General features: G+C 37.5%; 2 protein-coding genes across 2 annotated transcripts in view; one reads left to right on the top strand and one right to left on the bottom strand.

The window, feature by feature from the left end:
- The window catches only part of LOC129771902 (uncharacterized), a 473,701-nt gene that overhangs the window by 262,182 nt on the left and 185,367 nt on the right, over positions 1-26,152 (top strand). The window contains exons 5-6 of the mRNA XM_055776027.1: positions 6,615-6,740; positions 7,835-7,939. Coding sequence (XP_055632002.1) covers positions 6,615-6,740; positions 7,835-7,939 — 231 coding nt within the window. The remainder of the gene's footprint in view (positions 1-6,614; positions 6,741-7,834; positions 7,940-26,152) is intronic.
- Positions 18,984-20,453, bottom strand: LOC129771903 (uncharacterized). The gene is made up of 3 exons (XM_055776028.1): positions 19,709-20,453; positions 19,470-19,647; positions 18,984-19,412 (listed from the first exon to the last, which is right to left on the bottom strand). The coding sequence occupies exons 1-3, from the start codon at positions 20,451-20,453 to the stop codon at positions 19,049-19,051; spliced, it is 1,287 nt and encodes a 428-aa protein (XP_055632003.1). The 3' UTR covers positions 18,984-19,048.

Genomic DNA, 26,152 nt, shown 5'->3' with positions numbered 1-26,152 from the left:
CCTATATTTGTGAAACTTGGTACACATGATGGCAGCTACTCAGAATTAGAAATTTCACTATCATATGACGAAATTAAATTACTGACTGATTTTTTCAAACGACGTATTCAAAGTCATCGATCCTTCTTTCAACAAATCGTAACTCGAAATCCACATATTTTTAATGAAATATAATGTTAAGTAAGAGGGGACCAAGTCGCAAAATTAAAAGTTTTTAATTATTGATTGCATTAGGTTAGGCAATTCGTAAGCTACATATCACATTTATCAGATTCGGAAAATCACGCGTACAACAGTAATAACGTATCAGAATTATTTTTGATTATCAACGAAGACCCCTTACAGCACTAAAGTTACAATTCGTTTTTTCACAAAATCATAAAGATGTCACATGGTCCGGTCTGACTCAACACCGACCATATGATGTGGGACAAAGATATTGGAAAATCAATTATATATTATAAAAAAATTACATTTTAAAAAATCTTACTCAAAAATTGAATTTAATATTACTTTATATTATATATCTCAAAACATCTCTCTTTCGATTTTGTTTAAAAAACACACGTATAGTGGGGCCGGGTCGGACTCACCAAAACGGAAATACGAATTTTGAAATTTATGAAATTTCAACACTTTGTAAAATTGTAACCATTTAAGACAAGTAATACAAAAATTTGAATGTACGTACGATTCAACATTCGAACCAGGCGTTTTATTCTTAAGAAATAAGTTTTCTGTTCTAAGAGCGATTGAAAATTAGTTGTTTGTATCAGCCGAAGGCTGTCATGATGTCTTTGAAAATCTGTATGTATTGTTGGGTATGTAACTTAATTTCTTCGGTTTTCACAAAATGGCTCAAAGTGCTGTCGGCGGCGATTTTGTTATTGCAGAATCGTGAAATGTCGACATCTGTCGACCAAATATTGTTTACAAGTTTTTGAGTTTTGAACAAGTTCAGTTTTTTTATTGCATTAGAAATCTCGAGTAAACTCGAGTACCATTTGAGGGGAGTTTTTTTATTTTCTGTGCCCTTCGGAACAAAGTGCATCTGAAGCGCATCGAATGCTTCTGGGAGTTTGTGGTGATTCTGCACCATCGGATAGATTTTGTGGGGAATGATCTGGACGATTTAAAAGTGGTGGTTTTAGTGTTAAAGGTAAAATGCGTCCGGATCAACCGAAAAAGTTTGAAGGCGAAGAATTAGATACGTTACTCGATTATGCGACCAGACACGTGTCAATAATATCCCATCATGGCAACGCACGGCCATGGGAAATCCTGGTTCACCTGCCTCAGAGCCTATCGTTTGGGGACCATATTATCAGAATGCCATTTCACGTGTTGAGCCTGTTCAGCGCAAGTTTGTGAGGTTTTCCTTACGTTATCTACCTTGGAATAATACTCATCATCTCCCCAGCTATGAGCATCACTGCAAACTTATAGGAATTCAATCATTGCACGCCGCTTCAACCTCGGATAGTCTCATGCTCTACCCAGTTATCGCTATCTTTTCGCACTTGCAGATAATTTAATTTAGCTTGCTTGCTTCTTTGTTTTGACGTAGGATTACGTCTTTCATTCCTATACCGGAGTGTAACATCAAAGTTTCGAAGACGGAAGCGTTACGCCGGAGACCGAGATTTTGAGCGTTAATAGCTCCTAAACAACTGAGCGAAATGGTATGATAAACACTTCATTCGAAAGATAAAATGTCTACGCGTTACATACTTGTTACTTTTTCATTCAAAAACTTGTTTCAATAGCCTTAAAATTGCTTTCAAAACAGGCTATTGAAATCACCATTAAATATAAGTATATAAGCGAGCGCCGCTCGGAAATCAACTCAGTTATAATTGAACAGCGGTTGGAGCATGTTGTTGCTCTCACCTTCTCTCGATTCAATCACGGACAAAAAGCATACTTAAGCGATATTCTGGTGGTGAAACGAATGCATTTTTCGTGAGGACATCGACCAGACAACATCGTTACTGAACGAACTGAACGAGCTGGACGAGCTGGACGGGGAGGGATCGAGGGATTCATTACCTGGCCTGACCTCATTCAGTTTGTTTGGAACTGTGAGAGAGCGCAGAAAAGCCGATCGAACAGGAGAAGAGAAGGCGACCAAGAGAGTATCAGCATCGAAAAACGGTTCGGCTTGAGGCATCGAAGTAGCCGCCACACACACATACACGCGCGGAACTCTTCGTTTGGTTGCCATCCAGCATCAAGCATATTCCGGAAAGATGTTATCGTTGCTGAAAAATAATCTGCCAGTTCCTCTGGAAATTAAAAATTACATTCAAGCGAAAGGGTTTATTTTAATGTTTTTTATTCATATAATACTGCGATCAAATGCGTTTTGTGATTTTTCAATCAAGTGCAATTAACAGGAAAGTTTATGAAGATTATTCTTCCCCATCAGTAGAATATTTTCGTATCCAATATTATATGCATTGTGCACCCGTGGCCGAGTGGTTAGCGTCTCACATTATCATGCCGGGTGTTCGGGTTCGATTCCCGTTCTTGCCGGAGGATTTTTCGTCAAAGTAAATTTCCTTCGACTTGCACTGTGGTCACGCGTATTCAAGAGCGTGCCCCTCGGAATACATTCAAGGCGTGTTATTTGGCTTAAGAAATCTCAACTAAGTATTAAAAAATTACGCTAATTAATGCATACGTTGAGACGGCAAAAGTTCCACAGGGAACGTTAACGCCATTCAAGAAGAAGAATTATATGCATAAAACCTTGTGCCTCTAACGTAACGCTCTCGATTTTCCCCAAAGTCCCCCAAATATTCATTTATTCCTTCATTCAGAATGGATTAAGATTCAACTTCATACAAACGATCACTAAATCAACGATAGTCCTACGTCAACCTTGCGGTTGTACCACAGATATAACCAACTTCCTGTTTTTAGGAGGCTTTAAGCTTTGCAGTTCATTCGCCTTTAAATAATTCAGTTTAGGGTTTTTTTCTCTATTATAGTGACTTTCAACACATTTTGGCTAGTTCATCACTTTTACTTCCATTTTTGGGAGAATGTCGGGAGTGAGAATTGAACTTATGACCTTGAGCGTGAGAGCTATAGATGTTACCACTACGCCAGATCGCCTGTAGGTTTGGTTTTATCTAATTAATAAACATCATTAGGATTATTATTGTACCTGTAATACTAATAAAGAAGTATAAATTACTTTTATACTTGAATGAGATTCGTGTCTGCAACTGTATCCACCGAATGACTGTCGGTGTTTAGTACAAGAATGTGAAAGTTGACGAAGTGCTTTTCTGTAGGTGTTGCAAAACGTTCTATTGTACTGTTAACCGAACTTAGAGGGGTAAACAGTGGGGTGGGTTTAGTTTTTTTTCTCTTCGGAAAGTTTCCCAAATAGACGACCACAATCTGGAAGACACTGAACCGAGCTGAAGAAATTCCTATTTCGAAACTTCGGCGAGTCTGGTTCAAATAATCTTGGGGAGATTAATATATTTTGTTTTGAAGCAATGAAGCGCAGTCTTCTGATAGTGGTAAAGGGTGTGTCACATCAAATTGCATCACGGAAAAAACGCTGTAGAAATTCAATTTTTAGGAATTATATCTTCAGCTTTCGCTTATAATCAGATAAGAGTGTATAGATCACGTTGGCCATGCTTCACTGTCAATTTTTCGAAAATTTGGAAAAATGTCGTCGATCGAAAAAGAGCGTCGTGAATTAATCCTGTGCACTCATTTCGAGAATCCGGAGTTGTCACATCGGGACATCGGTAAGATGCTGGGAATCGTCCAATCCACGGTCAGCAGAGTACTAAAACGATACTTCGAGAACCTAACCATCGACCGGAAGGTGAAGAACGGCAAAAATGGATGCTCCGTCAGTGACAAAGATCACAAGCGCGTAGTTAAGCAGTTTAGACGTGATCCGAGAAGTTCGGTCCGGGATGTCGCCAATAAGCTGAATTTGTCAAGTTCATTCGTCCAGCGAACCAAGCAGCGGAAGGGCCTGCGTACATACAAGGTTCAGAAGGCTCCTAACCGCGACGAAAGGCAAAACATGGTGGGGAAGACGCGAGCCCGGAAGCTGTACACCGAAATGCTGACGAAGCCGCATTGCCTGGTAATGGACGACGAAACCTACGTCAAAGCGGACTTTCGTCAGCTGCCGGGCCTGTTGTTCTTCTCCGCAGAGGACAAATTCAGCGTTCCGGATGAGATTCGCAAGCAGAAACTATCCAAGTTTGCCAAAAAGTACATGGTGAGGCAAGCGATCTGCTCTTGCGGAAAGCGGAGCGCCCCCTTCGTGATGACCGGCACGGTAAACGGGCAGGTTTACCTTAAGGAGTGCCTACAGAAGCACTTACTACCACTATTGAAACAGCACGAGGGCCCGACCATCTTCTGGCCGGATCTCGCTTCGTGCCACTATTCAAAGGACGTGTTGGAGTGGTACGAAGCCAACGGGGTCACCTTCGTGCCAAAGGAAATAAACCCGCCCAACGCGCCGGAGCTTCGCCCAATAGAGAAATATTGGGCGATTATGAAGCAGGCCCTCCGGAAGAACCCAAAAGTTGTCAAATCGGAGGCGGACTTCAAGAGAAAATGGATTTCTGTTAAAAAAAAAAAACTACAACCTGACGTTGTACAGAACCTTATGGACGGGGTAAAGAGGAAGGTGCGAGCATACGGGCTTGGGCTCGAAGTATAAATAAAAAGAAAATGCCAAAAGTTGTTTAATAGTTTTTATTTTACTGTCTGAAATTTTCAAAAGGATCGGTCTACTGGGCGAATTTCTACTACGTTTTTTTCCGTGATGCAATTTGATGTGACACACCCTTTATTCCGGTAGATGAGCTGCCTTTGATCCAGTTTAATTTTGATCTCATCCACTGATCGATCGATGCCTTCCGTCGGCACATGACCTCGTTCGAAATCGATGTTTTCAGGACAGCGATGAAGTTGAAGGGTTGATAATTTATCAAATAATCGTTCCAGTTAGTGGCTTTGATGGGTTCACGGTCAATATTTGGTGATGAATGTAGTAACAGCTTGGAACTGTTTTGTTCTGGTACTGCAGGTTCGGATGATGATTGTCACCACATACACGATCATCCTGAATACGTACCCTATTAGCTTCTCATTACTGTTGTATATATCATTGCTCTGTTTGCCAGTTTGTTAAAAAACGTCTTCGTGGTTTCTCTGGTTTCAAAAAAGGCTGTGAGAGGGACTTCATAATCAGATGGATCGTAAAAAACTCAAAAACCGTAATCCATGGTATGAAATTATGTTGTAAATTGATGTTATCAAATTGACACTGCAAGTCAGAGTCGTATATGATTTTACTATTTCGAAACGCAAGATTTGGAGTTACAAATGCAGTATGCTGTTGTGTACTACATAGTTTTTGATTCAGATAGCTATACGAGGGTCACTATTTATATTTCGGGAATTGGCAACACTGATGTCATGTGAGTTCATCAGACGGTTCCATCGTAAAGTTTGACATTTTTGACGATATACGTACTCAGAACATTTTGTCATACGGACGCTATTTGTTTATTTTATATGTTTAGTTGAAAGTTTGGTCTCGGCAAAAAAATGGAACTGAATCGTGAACATTTTCGTGCGATGATTTTTTGCGACTTTCGACGTGGATTATCACAACAAGAGTGCTTCAATCAACTTAATTTGACTTTTGGCGATGAAGCTCCATCAAAAACCACTGTGTATCGCTGGTATAGTGAATTCAATCGTGGTCGTAGTTCGCTGTCCGACGAGTTTCGTGAAGGTCGTCCAAAATCGACTGTAGTGCCAGAAAACATCGATGCTGTGCACGAAATGATTAAGCAAGATCGTCATGTAACCTATTGTGAGATTGAGGCATCCCTAAGCATTAGTTCCACCAGCATATATGCGATTTTACATGAACACTTAGTTGTGCGAAAATTATGTTCACGTTGGATCCCACATAATTTGACAATCGCTCAAAAAAAAAGGCTCGTGTCGATTGGAATAAATGCTTTGAAAATTGGTTTAAGCGCATGCAAAAGTGTATCGATCATCGTGGCAAGTACTTTGAAAAACAATAAAAATATATTCGCAGCTTAACTATTTGTTTTTGTTCCTGTTCCCGAAATATAAATAGTGACCCTCGTACCAGCCACAGAAAGTATTCATCTACAGAAGCATATACCATCTAATACAGAACTCAGAATGCATTAATTTTTGAATTATAGCAGGTGTACCAGCAGCAGCAGTTTTCGTTTGTTTCCTTTGCCATTAAACTAAACTGACAGTAAAGTCTGCTGTTTGTAACCCTGATGGTGCCCAGGCGCAGATAGATACCAGGTGTGTCTTTTTTTTCACGGGTTGTTGTTTCCAAGTGGAATGCTTTGCCAGGCCTTCTCTATCTCAACAAAAACTAATTAAATCATCATACTACATTCGAAATAATTGTCTTTTATAGTTTATACTTTCCACAGAGGTGAAATGTGCATTACAACTGTCATTTGACAAAACACTTCTAGTAACAATTGGAAAATTTGATGTATAAACGTCCTAACTCGTCGGTAACTTATTGATCAATCATTTCATTTTTTTCCTTTCAGATCATCTTCGACAGGTTCACTGTCGGTCGTTTCGACGGTGGTCTAATCGATCCTGACATGGATTCCAGCGATGCCAGTTTAACTAGCGGCGGAGATCTTCCCGGCTGTCCGGAGGGGTTTATGCAGGTAAGAATCACTTTGCGTTCCTAATGAAATTGCAATCTTAATGAAAAGAGCGTTTTCTATCCTTCTGATATACATTGTTAGAATTTTTTTTAATAATTTATCTTTTGAACTTGCGAACAGACAGTGGTGATTTTTATTCGAACTGAATTGCCACGCATTGTAGCCGTTTGAAAAATTCACATGCTCAAATGAGTTTGGTGCTGTCAGAGTTGAGCTCGATCAGTTTTCGCGAAACAATTCTTCCCACCCATCTTTTTCAACAGCAAAGCTGTCAACCATTTCAGTTTTCAGCTCCAGCTCCAGAAACGAACGGTACGCCGTAACCTATATCCTATTCGTGTCCCATCCAAGCTGTCAACCGATTCAATATCCTATTCTCTGTGCATTCTCCGGCGACTCTTGCTGCACACCCATCATCGGTATTCGGGCAGAATTGTACAGTGAGTGGGTGGCGAGAGGGATGAGGAAGCCAGTAACGTATTTGTAGCTCCCTCCTGACATCGTATATATGGCGATAGCAGGTGTACCAGCAGCAGCAGTTTTCGTTTGTTTCCTTTGCCATTAAACTAAACTGACAGTAAAGTCTGCTGTTTGTAACCCTGATGGTGCCCAGGCGCAGATAGATACCAGGTGTGTCTTTTTTTTCACGGGTTGTTGTTTCCAAGTGGAATGCTTTGCCATTTTCCATTTGTCCCGGGACTTCCTTCAACAGAACTCAAAATATCCCATCAACAACTTTTTCGGTTATATACCGGAAGTCCCACACTATTGATGAAGTTTCCTCGCCGCTCGAGAGTGATTGACTTTGTGCCAGCAGTGTAAGTTTCAATTTCATTGAACGGTAGCGAGGAGAATGGGTCGGATTCAATATACTCATCCGTTTGTTGTCAAACATCAATTGCATGTAACCTGAAAACAGACTTGGCACTCAAATGGCTTCGGGAATGAATAACATAGTAATTCAATGTTACGGAGCTGTTTTCTGTTTGATGCATTTGTATACCTTTGAAGATGCCGACGATTTTATGTGTGTCTAAATGTGTGTGTGGTAAGATGATTGATAAAACTATGTACATTTTGCTTCATCCCTACAGCTCAGCGAACTGGGTCGGCCCTTCACTGGTGGTTCCTGGTGTGGCAAAGCATCCGGCCATCAGCTCTACTATAGCGAAACGGCAACTGTGACAGCATCTGTCAAGGTAATTTCAATCAACTTATCTTCCCCTTATTAGAGAAGCTTTTAATTGAAATGATTATGTGGCATACTGGCTAGTCTGTCAGCTCGTCACTTCATCAGGGTGTTAGGAAATGGAGCAAAGGAGTTCTATTTTTTTGAATCGCGGCCATTAGAAACCTGTCCCTGCGGTGGTAATATATTGTATAACTAATTCTTTTTCCCTGATAACACTAGTTTCCCCGAAATCTCTGAAAGTGATTTTTACGCTTGTTAAATAAACAAAAATCGTTCATGGTGGGTCAGCATAGCACAGTCATACCTCGGTATAAAGCAACCTCGATATAGCGTAACTTTGTAAGATGTCTTAGAATTAAAAATACACAATATAGAAATAGTTTTTGGGATATAAATCATTTCGAATGAATGTTTCTAGTAAGTTTTCAAACAAACAAGTACCGTAGAATGGGGTAGCATTGGTCTTTTTCTCAATGTTTTGTGAATATGTCCTTTCTAAACCTAAGAATATTATGTTTCATATTTTCAAAACAAGTACTGCCTTAGTTAGCTCACAAATAAAGCTCACATTTTTCTTCAACATTTAAACTTATTAAAAGAAATTACGTTTACGTCCAGTTTTCATTTTGGGTCTCAATCTCGATAATGGAAATTTTCGAAAAAGTTGAATTAATTTAGTTCTGGAAACTTCCGACATGATTGAATTCGTACTTAATGGACATTTCAAAAATGTAAACAATGACGCCGATCGGAACATTTAGCTAATTGGAACATTTCAGGAAATATGTTTATCGATTCGTTTTACTTTTACCTGAATTTATTTAATTTTTTTATTAAAAGGGAACTTGTGGAAAAGCAATGTACGGATTGTTTTGTATTACAGTTCACAAAAATTTCCCTTATGAAATACACATGCCTTCAACCTGATATTTATGGGCGGTATCTCCACTTGGTATTGTTATGGCATTTTTTTTTTAACTTGTAGCATAACTTTGAACTTTTTTCAAGAACAAAATTCCAGAAAAATTCCATTTGAAGATGAAGTAAGTCAAACACAGAAACTATAAAATAAACATTGATACTAGATATGAAACGGATGTCCGGTCTATCCGTCCGGATATCGGATCAACAAACAACAATTTCTCATTAACACAACATAAATCATAACAAAATAGCTCATTATCTAACTAACACAGCAAAATCATTTATTCATGAATAAAAATTGGGTTCGATTACAAGATTTTTTTTCTAAATTAAATTAATACTTACTCATAAAATTAATTTATGAACAGTGCTTCAAATTACCCAGTGGTAAATTATGATACATAAATAATAAATTATAAGAAGTTGACGATCACTACCGATTACGCTTTGCTTCGTACACCAGGCCAACTTCAGAGAACAGTCTTCGCTGTAATACTACTACAAGGAACTGAAAGATAAACTTCAGCAATCCTTGCCAACGATTGACTGCTTAGATTTTAATGACCACCAAATGTAAGGATCGTGATTGAGATCGATTCTGAATGTTTCCACATTTCGTCGATTTCGTTAGCTAGTTTTTCTTGAACGCGACGCTAATCATTATTTTCATTTGTCACTCCGTTGAAACAGTCCCAGAAGGTTTGTCGTGAGTTTCGTGTATAAGGTTTGATTCAGTCTCTTTAGTTTAATTTACAAGAAGACGATGAGGTGTTACTCTCAGAAGATTCGTCGCAAGAAATTTAAATACTCCAATAACATTGCCAGCAAGACTGTTTACGTTCCAAGAACTCCTAAATAGTCTTACTTGATCCTCGGGTATAAAAAGGTTGCAATTAAGTAATTCTGAACTTCTCCTGAGTAGTTGAATCCTTATTAGAAAAAAATCTGTTGAAAATTCCGAGCACAAAACTTGATACTCTATCCATTATCCATTATCCATTCGAAACGGAAAATGTATTCATCGTTTATTATTTTTACGTAAAAATGAGTGTATTTCTCCGAAAATGTAATCCTTTATTCGCTTCATGCACACATGCAGTGTCTTCGAGACTCGCATTCGCGAATAAAAAGTCGAATATCTGGCTACCGGATATGCGGTATCTGGTATCCGGCCAAACTACTATCCATTTTATTACTAATTGATACCAAATTCACTTCAATTTTTTAAGATCTTTTCCTCTACTTAAAACTGATCATGTTTGTCTTCGAAAATTATTTTAAATGGACATAAGAAAGGTTTATAAATACTGCTAGGTGATAGAAAATTAGTTTTTGGGCATTTTTGAATAACCACGAAAAGTTTTGCAACAATAAAAAAATATTTTTTTTTGTTTCGATATAACGTAACGAGAAAAAAATAAAGCTGCCTTATATCGAGGTATAGCTGTACAAATTACTCGATTATAATTGCAGATATTCGGTAATTAGAATTAATTAAACGATAAACCGACATCTTTACTGCCAAGTGAGACCGTAGGGTATCCAGATTTATTACGCGACATTCGACATAACATCGACGAGCAAATATTTGGTTCTTGTTTGCTTTTTTCGATTTTACTGTGCTTCATAGATTTTTATGCATTCCAGATATTTTGAAGATTTTGTGAAATTATTATATTAATTAGAGATCTGCAGATATTCTGTCTCAGAAAATAGACCTCATGCATTGAGCTTCGATCTAGATCAATACATGCTGAACTTATTTTCTTATTTATTTACAACTCTTATTTGCAACTCATTTCTAACGCAAGCGTTTCGCATCTTGCTTACTTTAGTTTGTCGTTTAAACATAAGATAAGATCAGACAACTGGCTTCTTACTCTTCTTCGTCGTCCAAAAACGAAGCAATGACATGAAGATGCCAGAGTTGCCAAATATTATAAAATATCGGATTTTTTTTTAATTTCTGTTTTTATGAATCGTAGCATTTGGTTTGTGCGAATTTAATGATTTTGCATATTTTCAACTAGGCAAACTCAAAAATATGTTTTAAAAGGATCAAATAAGTCTTTAAATACCCATATCTATAATATGATAATGATATCCATAACAACTCGTCCAAGATTGTCGTGCAAATCAACTGCGATCAACTCCATTGCAATTTGTGAAAGGGGTGTAAGCGGTTTGATCGATTTCTCTACATCGACTCTCTCTTTCGGTCATAACTTAGCTGCAAACTCATTCCCAACTGCATTTAACAATGTCGAAGATAGGTCAAAACCTCATCTATTCGATTCTATAGTAAACTCAAATTGTAATGTTTTTGTAGTTGAGTTATTAACTAAAGAAAAAGTTGATGAAGAGAAATCGATCAAGCCACTTACACCCCTTGCATTCTCAGCCCCTCAATTATGTTTGCCTATGAAAATTATCTTAAATGGGCATAAGAAAGGTTTATAAATACTGCTAGATGATAGAAAATTAATTTTAGGGCTTTTTGAGTAAACACAAATGTTTTTTTTTTGCTTCGATATAACGTAACTCGATATAACGTAAAGAGAAAAAAAATTAAGTTGCCTCATATCGAGGTATAACCGTAATAAGATACAGTGAGTCGAGAAACGGTTCCTCACGGGATACGGGTGATAGGGTACAAGTATAAGTGAAAGTTGTGTGAGCTGTATTTCCTGAAAACGATGTCCATTCCGTATACATTCCTTTTTTGAATTTCTTTTTTCCGTGATTTTATTTCCGCGATTTTTTTTTACAAAATTCTCTCGATTTTTTTTGTGCGCAAGCGCAATGACCAGAAGTTTTACGTAAAAGACGAAGACGAAGAATTCTAGTTTGGTTCATGTGAATTTCAAGCTAAAAAAAGTCAATTGACACTGAAACAAAAACATGTTCGTAATTCGTGAATATTTGTTGATATTCTATGACACTGATATTGATCTTTCTTTGGTTTATTATCTATCTTTTCCGAAGCGATTCGCGCCATCGGAGGTACTTTGTCGTTTTAACAAACTCGAAGTTGGTGTAAAAGAAAGACACTCCATTATATTTTGAATGAAAATAATAACTTGATGTTTTTTGAATGTTTCAAACAAGTAGTCTTAACTCTTAATTAACTTTTTGTCCATACATTTCCTGATAAAAGCTGATCATTGAAATGTAAAATCATTATCAGATACTGCTTTTTGTTAAATACTTTTCACATATTTCGGAAACGTGTTCATCTATCTCTCAGAATACATATTCGATATGATAGAGTAAAATTTGATACATAATGTTTATTTTAAAAATACGTTTATTCCACCTGAAAAATCTATTATGATTTTCGCTTCAAAATGACAGAACATGAATCTCAATGCTGTTTATGTTGTCAACGTGAACTGAAGCAGTAAACATTGAGGACATTGTTGCTAGATCTTTTTTTCTCACTTAGGAATATCAATCTCAAGTATGAAGTAAGGTAAATGATTTTGGTTTGTCCAGTCGAAAATATGATCATGGTTTGTCCATTTTTTTGAATGCTCTAATTCAGCACACCTTTGTCAAATCAGGTATTCGAATGTTTCAAAACATATAAATAAAATTATCTTTTTCATGGTTTACAGTAGTTTTATAGTATATTTTTATTGAATCTCTTGTTTTAAAGAATTATAAAATACGCCATCTATTGGTGTCAATGCGCCCCTCATTTAAATTAACTTTTAATCGTTCACCAGATGATTATTTGGCACGTATTCAGACCGTTTCTGGATTATAACACTTACAAATATTGTAAACATTATTCTTGCACACTATTTGTATCAGATTTATATAGCAAAACCATTAAATTAACGCATTTTGATGAACTCAATTCTGATCATAAGTTGTCCACTTCAATAATGTTGTTTTGTCCACATGATTTCCATGGCAACCGCTCGGCGCGCTGCAGTTTGTTTATGATATCCTTCGCGCATAGCACACCTCAACACCTTTCTCAGTGTTGAGGAGAACACTTTTAAAATGCCCAAGAAAAGGAAATATTTTGAAGAAACCCTAAATTATGAATAGGTCAATATGATGACAGTAAATTCAAGCAATAATAAATGCAACATCTACTTCTCATTCAAAAATGGTGATTTCTAAAGCCGGGCAAACCATGATAATTTTTTGGGCAAACCATGATCATAATTTCTCATTTAAGGAAAATCGTTAAAAACATAAAAAATTGAACAATTTCAACGCCTTATAGTAGTATTAGCAACTAGAGACTTGGGGCTTTTCAACAAACCTAGACTCATATCGATTATATGTGATTTTCATGAAGAAAAATCGATTTGCATTCACTAGTTGTGTAAAAACCCCCCAAATCGGACAAACCAAGATCATTTACCATATACATGATTCAAAAACCATTTGAAAATATATAATATGTAATCTAGGACAAACTTCCAGAATTAGTCAACGTTATAAGGGTCGTGTTCCATCATGGCAATGCCAAACTCGCAGCATAAACATGACTTGAACAATTTTAGATGAGAAAGCAAAAATGTTCTGGGAATATATTATTTTTCAGCTGCGTGGAAAAAGAGTTTAAAAAGATTGTATAAAAAAACTGCCGCACATAAAATTTATGCTTCTGTTTTCCCAAAACTCGGCATGAACTTTCCGGACAACTCAATATACACTGTCCTGATTTCTTCTCGTTTTTTTTTTAAATTTCATTCTTCCTGATTTTTGAAAATTACAGTTGGCAACCAGTTCTATTGTTCACCAGTTCTATAGATGAACAATATAACTCGAGATAACTCGTGTTCAATTGAAATTGGCCAGCCGACAATTCAAATACATCCGTATGTTCAACATGTCTCTCAACATGGCCCAAAAAAAAATGGGTTGTTCGAAAGAATTCGACAACACGTCCGGGAAAGATATCCTACGGAGTACGGATACCAATCGTTTTGGGGAATCAGAGTGGTACATATGAAAATCGAGAAAGAAATCCCGACGAATACCGATTTTAGTTGGACACTTCCGTGTAAGACTGTATTATGAAGGGCTCAAAAATAAATGTTTCTTTTGTAAACGGGGACATAAGGGCGGAATGTCCTAAACTAGCCAGTTTGAGAGAAAGTCCAACAGCCGAGTCACAGCTAACCTCAAAGTTGGTACCAGAATGGAAAGCTGAATGGACGCTCTATTGAAATCGATAACTGTTCTCCAGATTCCCAACAAGAGAGGGGATAACGGAGTGGAAGTATCAAACGCCGCGATCGACCGAACACTGATCGCGAAAACAGATAGAGAGAGTAACGTGCAAGAAACAATGAAAGAGAATGTAGCTTCAATTAATGCTCAACACAATTAAACGACGGCAACGATCATCAACGAAGTTAGTGATGGCGAAGTTACGACGCACGAAGAGAGGGAGATCAACAACTGAAACAACCACCAGAACATTTTTGGAAACAGAGAGTTCGGATGATGACTTCACTGACTCAATGCCATTTCGTCACTTTTAATAGAATTAGTTGGGAATGTAGAAATTGTAGAGATTAATAACCGAGGTAGATTTATCGGATGTTGAATTAGCACAAAATTCAAAAGGTAAATTCACCTTCTCTACGGGAAATTCTAAATCGCGACTTGATCGTATGTATGGTTCAGTAAGGTTTGTAGGTTCCACTAAAAATTTGGAAATGTTGCTGTGCCGTTCTTAGATCACCACAGTCTCATATTAAAACTAAAAGTCGAAGATCTTGATTTCAATTTCTATGGTCGAAGTAATTGGAAGAGGGATATCGCATTACTTGAGGATGGGTATATTTAAATAGAGACTAAATCCTATCAGAATTTTAATTTATGGTGCAACAATAACGCAAAGAAGTGCATTGAGACTTTCGTCAGAAATGAGATTTGAGAATTGAATCGTTAGAAAAACTTCTTCTATTTATGTTTCAGGGATATTGTGTAAAAAAAATATCAGAACGTCGATGTCTCATCGGAGCTCGCGATAGTTAAATCGAAATTGATGCAAACGAGCAATTCCAAATGAAATCGACAAATGACAAAACATGAGTATTTTTGATTCGAATTAAAGTTTGTACATATTCTGTTTGGGTTGGAGGAAATATAAGTTTTCCACAACAATGGGGAATATTTTGACTCAAGTGTATACACATTATTCGCACCTTTTGAAACACAACAGCACATCAAAACAACTTATAGACAATCATTACAATCACAAACAATAAGAAGTGAATTGTCAAAGGACCAGGACCAGATGGAAAAGAACCCGCTGTACAACGCAGAATTGTGTTATAGCGAATATTCTAGACGCAATCCAAACAAACGCTATTCAAATGACTATGGGTCAATGGCATAAATAGGAGACGAAATGTTAAGAACAGGTTCAGTTGCAATAAAACCACCGATCAGTATAGATCAAACCTGCTTTGTCTATATTCGATCTTATCATTCCTCTACTACATCGGGTAGCCACTCTACTCTAATCTACTACTCTTCGGAACTCCGCTCAGATAACTCTCTGGGCGGAGACATAATTTTGATATATTCACAATACATTTTAGTCACAAATTATTATTCCCGAGGTGGTTTAAAACAAAAAAGCTCATTATCAATCTCCTTTTAAATGCAGCCATTCTCGAGTAATTAAAAAAAATTGTAATATATTGTCATTTTAATGAAATTTAATGAATATGCTTATAATCTCTAACAACTTCTCAAAACATTTGAATGACCCTGCAAGCTTTGGCCCGCCTAAAATGGATTTTTTGCTATCAATACTTTCAAACCTTCACATTTTCTTACCAACCGAACGTTCATGGATCCAGTCACAGGACTATTCATTGATTGATCTTCTAATTAATCCTTTACAATGTTATAACGAGAGCTTCTGCCAAAACTCATTATAATATAACATCCGTAACAAGGAATACATGTTGATACAGGAAATATAATAAAATGAAGACATCTCAAATCAGACTATTCTTTACTCGAGTTTTGCGCTTACCAATACACTTGGCGATTCATTTTTATTTATTTGGATTGAAGATATTCTTCTGTAGGAGCATTGTACCACTGCGAGCATTAGTTTGATGTATTGTAATGAAATTGAAGGTATAAATAGGAGTGCGTTTTTTTCACCTGAAAATTCATTTCACTTTTTCGCAAACATATTAATTTTGTTAGCAAAAACATCGAATGTACTAAAAACGCTTTTCAAGATGTAATTGTAGGACATTTGAGAATTAAAATTTCCTTATTATCTATTTTCCTTCAGAGTCTGCCGAAAATATTCAATTGTCATGTTTAGTTGTCAATTTGGTTGGTTGAAATGTGTGTAATATTTTTATGGTACCCTCCTGCTCCTTCCAGAGGGTTTATATAACATTTGTTGTACTCTTAAAGCCTCTCTATTAAATCTCGAATTATGCAGATAGGGCCTGGCCGGGTAAGGGAGTAAAAAGTGCCCCCAAACCAAATCAAGCTGTATGGCTGTAAAAAATTTAAATATGGATTTTTTTTGCGATTTAGAGATTCAGTACTACTTCAATTCATATTTAAGTGTGTTTCTACGGCTTTTTAGACAGGTGTGATTTTTTTTCAGATTTTCTTTCAGTGTTGCGCGGTACAAAAATTTTTTTTTTATATTTCCAAAGAGTCTGGCAGGGTAAGGGAGTTAAAAATTCGCAAAACAAAATCACCAGCTGTATGGAAAATATTGTATAGGGTACTAAATAAAACATTTTGGCAGTAGTACCATACATTTGAGTCCCTATATGGTACACCATAGGATCTATGGTGAAAAATGCACCTTTTCTTTTTTTTTCTCGCCATTCTCAATAGCTTTGAGACAAAAATATGAAAAAAAAACTGAAAGTACATTAGGTGTATCGATCAGTATTTTCAAACAATTCTTCAGAAAATCAAACACTAAAAAACAATTTAAATGAATTTTTATTTTTATTAATTAAATTTTATTTATTTTTTTATTTTGGGATTCAGTACTACTCTAGTTTGTATTCAAATTTCTTCCTACGTCTTAAGCATATGTTATTTTTTTCAGAATTTTTAGAGTGTTTTTCGCGGCACAAAAAAATTATTTATATTTTCGGGCATTTCGAAATTTTGAAAAAAAAAATACTCTGAGGCCCAATTTTACTCTAATTTTTATTTAAATGCGTTCGTATGTGTTGTTTTTTTTCACATGTAGCGTAATTTTTTCTTGAATTTTTAAGAGGATTGCCCGAAAAAAAAATGTTTTTTTTGCCTTTGGGCATTTTTAATTTATTTTGAATTTAAAGACCCGTTACTGCTCTAATATTTTTCAAATTTTGTTTTTCATATGTCTAAATTTTGTCGATATATTTAGAGCATTGCGCTATACGCTGTGCGCTATATAATCTGTACATTGGATTTAGATGGTTTACCAAATTCATAGAAGTCAGCAGTACGATAGAGCTCTGTGAGAAAAAAATAAAGCCCTTGTGGAAAGATCATTCGGATTAATGAGAAGAACACTTAAAAAAATCCGAATTGTTTTTATTTTTTTATTTCAATCCTACAATTGAAAACCATCTAATCGATTTCAAGAAAATAAAAATAGTAATGTAGACCATGAAGAAAATTGTTTTTGTGTCTCGCAATGCTCTTAAAAATTTAGGAAAAATTACGTCACATGTAGGAAAAAAAGACACATACGAACGCATTGATATAAAAATTAGAGCAGAAGTGGGTCTCAAAGTTATATTTTTTTTAATTTCGAAATGCCAGAAAATATATAAAATTATTTTGTACTGCGTATTTAATTTTATTTTATCATTATATTTTTTGATGAAAAATTTGTTTGAAGATATTTATCGATACACCTTAGTAAGATGTACTTTCAGTATTTTTTTCATATCTTTGACTCAAAGCTATTGAGCATGGCGTGAAAAACGAAAAAATGCATTTTTCACTATAGATTCTATGGTGTACCATACATGGACTCAAATATATGGTACTACTGCTAAATTTTTTGTTTAGTACCCTATACAATATTTTCCATGCAGCTGGTAATTTTGTTTGGGGGACTTTTAACTCCCTTACCTAGCCAGACTCTTTGGAAATATAAAAAAAAAATTTGTACCGCGCAACATTGAAAAAAAAATGAAAAAATCACACATATCTAGAAAAGCCGTAGGAACACATTTACTGACTTTCTAAATCCCAAAAAAAAAAAAAATTCAAAATTTCAAAATAATTTTTCTTGATATACTGTAGTAAGATGCACATTCAGTATTTATTTAAATTTTTTATCTCGAAGCTTTTAAGGATGGCGTGAAACAATCGAAAAAGTACGTTTTTCACTATAGATCCTATGTCAAACCACATAGGGGTTCAAGAAAACCGCCAAAATTTCTTATATGATATCCTCTACAATATTTGCGATACAGCTGGTGATTCGGTTTGGGGGTACTTTTTACTCCCTTACCCGGCCAGGCCCTTTGTGTTTTGTTTGTATGTCAGACCAGGGTTTCCCCTTAATATTTTTCGATTTATTTAAAAATGATTTGCTAACACTGTATAATTCCTTTCTTGTTGATGGCGAGTGTTCTCCAGATTTATTTTCCTCTGGTATATGCCCCAAAAATGGTGATCAATAAAGAACGGCCAATCAGTATGTTGATTACTGACTATAAAATATTCACTAAAATTCTTTATACCGTGTACAACCCATGCTAGAAAAATTGCTTGGACCTGGCCAGTCAACGTGCATCACAAATAGATCTTGTGTTAACAATCTGAGTTGTTTGCTTGATTTGTTCGTCAAGTCCTATCGTAGTCATAGGTTCAAGGGAGGAGTGTTGACACTGCAGCTCTCTATTCATTAGAAATATTCTTTTGCCGAAAAATGAAACCGTAGCTGATAAATTCATGCTTCAACAAGAAAATAACGCAGTGAGTGGATTCAATTAGCAGTTATTAGTGAAAAAAAGGGGAAGTATGAAGCTGCATTATGGTTAAACGCGATGTAATCGAATAGAGCTGTTCAAAAGCATTTCAAAAACTTCTTGGACAGAGAATTATATTTAGTAATTTTTAATAAACAGTAATGACGTAAAACATAGCTCTAATTTTGTTTTAAATATGCTTGTTTGAATACTGAATAAAAAACCCATTTTTTGATCAATTGTTACCTTCACCAAAATGGTTCACCATCAGTGGTCCAGCGGAGCAGCTTGAAGAGACTCTGGTTCTCCGAAACGGGACCGTAGCATTCGGCATCCCTAACCATATCGACGAACTGTCCAAATGTAGAACCGGTGGTGGAGACCGAGGCTTCCAAACAGCAGATCTGCATGATTTTAGCTTCATTGCGCAAATGTTTGTATATTTCGAGAGCCTCCCGTAAACCTTCGATCGCTTCCGCGGTACGGCCGTTTTCCAGATACATCTCGGAGGTCAGCAGCAGGAGTTCGGCATAGCATTCCGACTTTTTGTCGTCCGCCGTTAGATTTTGCACTATTTCGCGCGAATTGTCACGCATACACGGTTCGTTCATCCTATGCATAAATGGGACGAGAACTTATTGGATGAATGGCCCTAGCGGGATTATTTACCTTGAATATAAGGCAACCATTCGAACGTTTGATTTGCAATAAATGTCCTTTGCTTTGATTCGTTTTGCTTTTTTGGACGCTTGCTGGAAGTTTTCAAGTGCTTCATCGAAGCTTCTCATTTCAAGTAAAAAATCGCCAAATTGCATGCATGATTCGCAAATCACTTGATCCAAATTAGCTGTAAATAAGGTCCCTCGGTTATTGGTGATCACAAACAGCTAGCAGCTAGTTTTCCCTACACTGAATCGCACACTCATGACTTAATCTCAGGAAGTGTTCGTACATGTGTGAATTCGTTTTCTTGAAATGCTCACTCATCAGCGAATATGCCAGAAAAAGCTGGCCGTAAATTTCGTTGATAAGTAATTTCTTAGAGTCTCCAATGTCCACCGTCCAATTTTGTCTAACTGCTTGACTCCTCGCGCTTTCTAGCAATTCAGTTGCTTCCTTGAATTGACCCATCGTCAATAAAAACATTGCGTAATCATGTTTGGCCACTGCACCGACACGCGATTCTTCCAGATGTGTGTCTCTGCAGCGATCGAAACTGATCAGGAAAAACTGCCGGCCCAGCCATCGTTTTTGAACGTCAGCCAGAAACCACCGGCCCACTTTCAGCAGATGCTCAACCTCCATCTCATACTGCTGCTCTTTCATGCATCCTTCAGCGTCACGGAGTGATTCAAAGAGAAACATGAGATGCTTTTTCGAATTCTTCAAACGCTTCCTTTCGATCGCAGGATCGGATGTTTGTGGGACGTGATCGTGTTCGAACTCAATCAGCTCTAGCAGCAGATAGGCTGCGTTAATGTAGCCCGACTCGTACAAATCACTCACCAGGGCTTCGTACAGTGGCAGTCGGGCTCGGCGGACATCCACGAATGTCAACTGGGCAACCTTCTTGCGAAGTCGCGATTTGATCGCTGGTAGATGCCCCACTATGGCAGTGGTCAGGCCCGGTCGAACTAGACTGGTCGAGCTCATCTTCGGAGGTGATGTGACAGAAGAGAATATGAGAAAACGTTCGATTACTTGGATTGCTTGAGGTTAACTCATCTGGTATGTGATCATCTATTTCAAGCGTGAAGCATTACCCATTAACTTTGGGGATTGGAATTACAAGTGACTCCTTCCACATCTTCAGCCCGTGCACAGTTCATAAAGATTCATTCATTAGGTCCACCAGATCGTGTCCAATAAATTGAAAGCCATCTTGAATCACTTTTGCGTTGACATTATCGATATTTGCCAATTTTTGCAATGCAAAATAAACACCTTTCAATTCATCAAAAATTATGTCCCTCATTGATATTAATATGCATTATTATTTCGGATGGTGGTGGGGCACATTCGGACAACGTTCAAGACCCTGTTCGGACACTGTTTAATACCTCATAAAATTTGTGTCTGATTGTTGTTTACTAACAAACATCAATTTAGTCTAATTCTCAGACCTAATGATGGTTCGAAACTACAAAAAGAAAACCGATAGAACTAGCATCAACGAAGATGAGATGGAAAGAGCTATCGAACTAGTTTCGAATAAAACGTTTTCATGATTCTAGCTCACAGGTGGTCCAATTGGGTCCATTGTATTTGCTAATTCCCCAATTAACGGTTGAATAACGGGAAAACTGTTTCTCAATGTTCTGGAACATTTGAAAAGGTAGCAAAAAGCAACGTAAACGAATGAATTTCAAAAAGATCAAAACTTTGGAAACAATTTAATATTGCCGAGAAAATTGCACAATTCATGTATCTTTTCCACCTTATGCCACAAATCGCTTACAACCGCAGGATTTTTCAGTTATGAGCCCTCTCAAGCAAAAGCTCTCAGTTTCTCATAACGATTGGCTACTCAACCATCCTGGAAAAAACTATTTCTATACACGACCTTTCAGGTATAGTTGCATCGGCTTATAATGCTTCTTTCAATCTGAGTAATATCCTAACTGGATTCAAAATGACAGGTTGCTATCCATTCTCAATAAAGGTTTTTTCGGACAAGGATTTTGAATGCTCAAATTTCACCTACTGGAGCGGAGGTAGCAACTGACTCATCGGGTAATACAACAATGCTGCGAAACATTACGTCTACCTCATAGGTAGATTTTACTTTGGCAACTTTGTCCCCGGAAAATGTTGAACCTTTTCCAAAAACTTCACCGCAGAAAATCACCACTCGAAAACGGAAGAAAGCAAAATCACGAATTTTTACTGACTCTCATAGCAAGTAGTTTCCTCTCAGAAAAATCCTGAAAAACAAAAAAAATGCAGAATATGCTGGAAATAAGAGGAAACGGAAGTAAATGTTGATAAACATAAATTTTCTTTTTCGTTGTCCGAAAGTGCCCCAGGATAATGGCATTCGGACAAAAAGGCAATTTTCAAAAATTCGAATAAACCAGTCGTAATCGCATCAACGCACACTTCTAACACACTCGTATGATACATTGATGTCCAAATGACAACCAGGATGAATTCAGGCTTTTTTTAAGTTTGCAAAGAATGTTAAAAATCAAGGAAAAAAAAAGTGTCCGAATGTGTCTCCCTCTCCCCTACTTTTTTGTATCTCTTTTGTGTTTGAGGCGCAGATGATCAAAAAAAAAAATCGGCTGTTAATCAAATTTTTTTCAAACTCTAGATAATTGGTACAATCTCCCAAATTATCAATTAGAAGAGTTGATTTATTATTCGGAAGTCCCGCTATTGCTACAAAATCCAGGCATCGAAAAAAGGTGAGGCTTGTCTTATTCCGAATATTTTTCGAACAGTATCTGAACTTCATTCTATTTCCATCACGGTCCATCTGTTTATATTCAGTATACACGCTAAAAGAATGAACAGTAACGGAATTTGAAAACACATTATCGATTAGAACTCTACTGCATTCAGATATTTCAATAGCTTCGTTGAAAACTTGTTTTGGGTTAACATATTATGATAACCGTATCAATCGATTCGAATTTGTTCATTTAGCCAGTCAATGTTAAAATCACCATCAATTATATTAAACTTATTGCACTTATTGCAAAATTTTGATAAAATGCTGGTCCCTGGAACCAATTATTTCCCACAGTTTAATTTAACGGAATATTTAATTCTACTGATTCTTTTGCATACATACCGACATCTCATGTGAGTTTGGACTGTGACAAGCAAAAATCAACTTTGTAATTTCAAATGTAGTACTGATCAAGTGATGCTTTATTAGCTGTGATTGTATCACGAAGAAAGATCCTTTGGGGATGCGTATTGTCCTACAATGTGTCCAATTTATCCCCGTTTAGAACAACAAAAAAACATAAAAGGCCTCAACCGCGGCACATTTATTCCACTCAGCGCAGCTATCAGGTAACCGTAAGTGTTGTGGTTACCAATTCACCAGATCGCTTCCACATAGTTTTGGTAGTTTTTTATGCGAAAACAACGACCTGGCCTGTCTCAAAGTGTACTGCAACCTTCCATGCACACACAAATGTCTTAAAAATTGCCTACAACCATGAATAGTTTAAAGCCCCTTATAAAAACAAAGAACTGAACTGAATTGTCCGCCATTATCAACATTTTTTCGATGATATAATGGATATCCACCTACGCTTGTGATCGTGTCGTTGGTGAAATCTCTAGGAGAACGCTTTGTACATATTCCATCTGCCATGTAAGACGATAAAAGTCTCAGATCACCAAATGGACCATGTTTGTTATTACATTATCGAACAATTATAAATATTCCGAAATTCAATTGGTCTGAAACTTGAATTGTTAAAATATGAATGAAAATTAATACTCGATGTCGTTCAAATACTTAGAAGACATAGTCCTGACCCTAACTCAATTTTATTTTCTATAAATTTTCTCTCATTTCCACCAAAACTGTATCCATAATATAGGGGAAGTCAGGTTAAAACCAACACCCCAAGAATTTCCACTTATTCCCAAGATTTACCATGTGTCTTCGACTTCAAATCGTTACAGAACCTCTCTTCAACCGTTTATGAACCATTCTACATCTGTTGATAATTTTTTGAATAGAACTCGAATTTTGACAGAATTCAAAAATTGATGTTTTCAGGTGAAATAAATGGGAGTGCGTGTGAGATCGACACCTTGTCGGGTAAAACCGACACCTTTGAAGAAAAGAATGAAAACTTATTACAATAGCTTCAAATTATCAAGAGGTTATCTCTATGTGATCATTCGTCTTCCTAAGTTCGAAGCCGCCGGACGCATATATATATATATATCGTTATCGAGCAAGAAAGTGATACCGTTATTCTCGTGGCTGTTGAAGTGATCATCGCATCCTAACGGGATTCCCTATATTGCGAGTGGATTGTATCGAAGCAATCACAACAAGCGGGAAGAAGAAGGCCTGCACCGCGGGCGCTGTGTGCTGGTGAATTTGTCGCCTCTCGTGATCGACACCATCATCGTGCTGTGTTGCGATACACCGGTTCAGCTGTACTGAACGATTGACACGCGATTCGAGTTGGAAACCATTGGATCCGCACTGGGTGCAAAATAAGTATTATTAATTTCATTAGGTTAAGGTTATTAGGTTAAGAAAAAATAAAAAAATAAAAATTGAAAAAATAAGTAAAAAAGTACATCTGCCACTTTAAATGGCAGATGAAGGAGGAACCGTTGACATGGAGATTGAATCCACTGTCTACCCCCTACGGGAGCTGGAAAATCGCTTAAACGCGTTCCCCCCTATAGTGCACCCGTGGCCGAGTGGTTAGCGTCTCACATTATCATGCCGGGTGTTCGGGTTCGATTCCCGTTCTGGCCGGGGGATTTTTCGTCAAAGAAATTTCCTTCGACTTTGCACTGTGGTCACGCGTATTCACGAATTTGCCCCTCGGAATACATTCAAGGCGTGTTATTTGGCTTAAGAAATCTCAACTAAGTATTAACAAATGACGCTAGTTAATGCATACGTTGAGACGGCAAAAGTTCCACAGGGAACGTTAACGCCATCCAAGAAGAAGAAGAAGCGTTCCCCCCTCGGAAGATATCTCTTTAGAGGAAAAGTTAATCCACCTGAACAAGCCCCCCTCAAAAAAATTTGCAAACCTTTCCTCTTCACCCCCTCAATCTCCCGCATCCGCTCAACTCCCGAACTTGCCTCCCAGCCCTACTGATCCCGCTCCCGCTCAACAATCGACCTCGTCCTCCCCCGCAGTTGCTTCCTCTCCCCGTGTCAAGGTCTATTCAGAAGATGCACCTGGATCTGGCCCATGGATTGTTTTCTTCCGGCCCAAACCAAAGGGAAAATCCCTCAATGTCATCCAAATTTCGAAAGATCTGGCAAGATATTACTCTTCCGTGGTTGAAATTTCCAAGGTTAGACCGAACAAACTGCGTGTTGTCGTGGCTAATCGGAAGCACGCTAACGATATTGTTGTCGACAATAGGTTTGTTATAGAATATCGCGCCTATGTGCCCTGCCATAACGTAGAAATTTCGGAGGTGATTACGGAAACGGGTCTCCCTTTGAAACAAATTAAAATTTTGGACTGCCATCAACTAGGAAAAGTTTCCCAGAATGGGGAAGAAAAAAAGTTCACGCCGTCCGACTCGTTTCGAGTAACTTTTGCTGGTTCCGCCCTCCCTGACTACGTTATGGTGGATAAATTAAGGCTTCCAGTGCGACTCTTCGTGCCAAAGCTGATGACTTGCAACAAATGCAAGTCAGTTGGTCATACAGCAGACTATTGCGCCAACAAGGAGCGCTGTGCCACTTGCGGAGAGCAACATGAGGGGAAATCCTGCAGTGCGACTGAGCATAAATGTCCATATTGCGGGGGATCCCCACACGAGCTCTCAGCTTGTGAAACTTATAAGAGTCGCTGGGATAAACAGAAGCGCTCTTTGAAGGAACGCTCGAAGCGCACTTTTGCGGAAATTTTGAAGGGCGCTTCTCCACCGGCTCAAGAACAACAACCAATCAACACACAAAATGCCTTCGCCACGTTGCCCGTTGACGAAATGGAAGCGGACACAGCTAGCGGGGGCACACCGTTCATTTTCCAAGGGAATCCCCAGCGCAAAAATGTGACCACTCCCAAAGTTCAAGGACAAGTCCCTCCGGTGACAACCCCTGTTAGCTTGCCTAAAAAATCGAGTGCAGCGGACAAGCAAAATCAGGTTCCTCTTGGCTTCCGTGGCAATAGTTCACCTTCGAACGACCCAGCACTCGAGAGGACATCAAAAACCCCAACTGTCCCTATTTTTCCGTCCAGTTCAACTTCCCAATCGGGATTTATAAAGTTGTCTGACCTTTTGGATCAAATCTTCACGTGTTTTAATGTTTCCGACTCCATCAGAACCATTGTCATCTCAATGCTTCCAGTATTAAAGACAATTTTGCAACAATTGATGCAAACATGGCCCCTCCTTGCAATGATTATCTCTCTTGATGTCTAATTCAAATAAAGAGGTCGGAGATATCACTGTTTTACAGTGGAATTGTCGTAGTCTTATACCTAAATTGGATACATTCAAATTTCTAATTCATAAACTCAATTGTGATGTTTTTGCTCTGTCCGAAACCTGGCTCTCTTCTCAAAATGATCTCTCTTTCCACGATTTTAATATAATACGCTTGGACCGCGATGACAGATACGGAGGGGTACTATTGGGGATCAATAAGTGTCACTCATTTTTTAGAATTGACC

Source organism: Toxorhynchites rutilus, chromosome 2 (assembly GCF_029784135.1).
Source record: "Toxorhynchites rutilus septentrionalis strain SRP chromosome 2, ASM2978413v1, whole genome shotgun sequence".
Lineage (NCBI taxonomy): Eukaryota > Metazoa > Arthropoda > Insecta > Diptera > Culicidae > Toxorhynchites > Toxorhynchites rutilus.
Note: the sequence above shows the minus strand (reverse complement) of the source record. Positions and strands in the feature narration are given on the sequence as shown.

Bases quoted from the DNA above. Each gene is read 5' to 3' on its own strand.
- LOC129771903 (XM_055776028.1), bottom strand. From the start codon at position 20,453: ATGAGCTCGACCAGTCTAGTTCGACCGGGCCTGACCACTGCCATAGTG. The intron at 19,648-19,708 runs GTAGGGAAAACT...CCTTATTTACAG, and splicing joins TCATGAGTGTGCGATTCAGT to CTAATTTGGATCAAGTGATT. The intron at 19,413-19,469 runs GTAAATAATCCC...ATTTATGCATAG, and splicing joins ATGGTTGCCTTATATTCAAG to GATGAACGAACCGTGTATGC.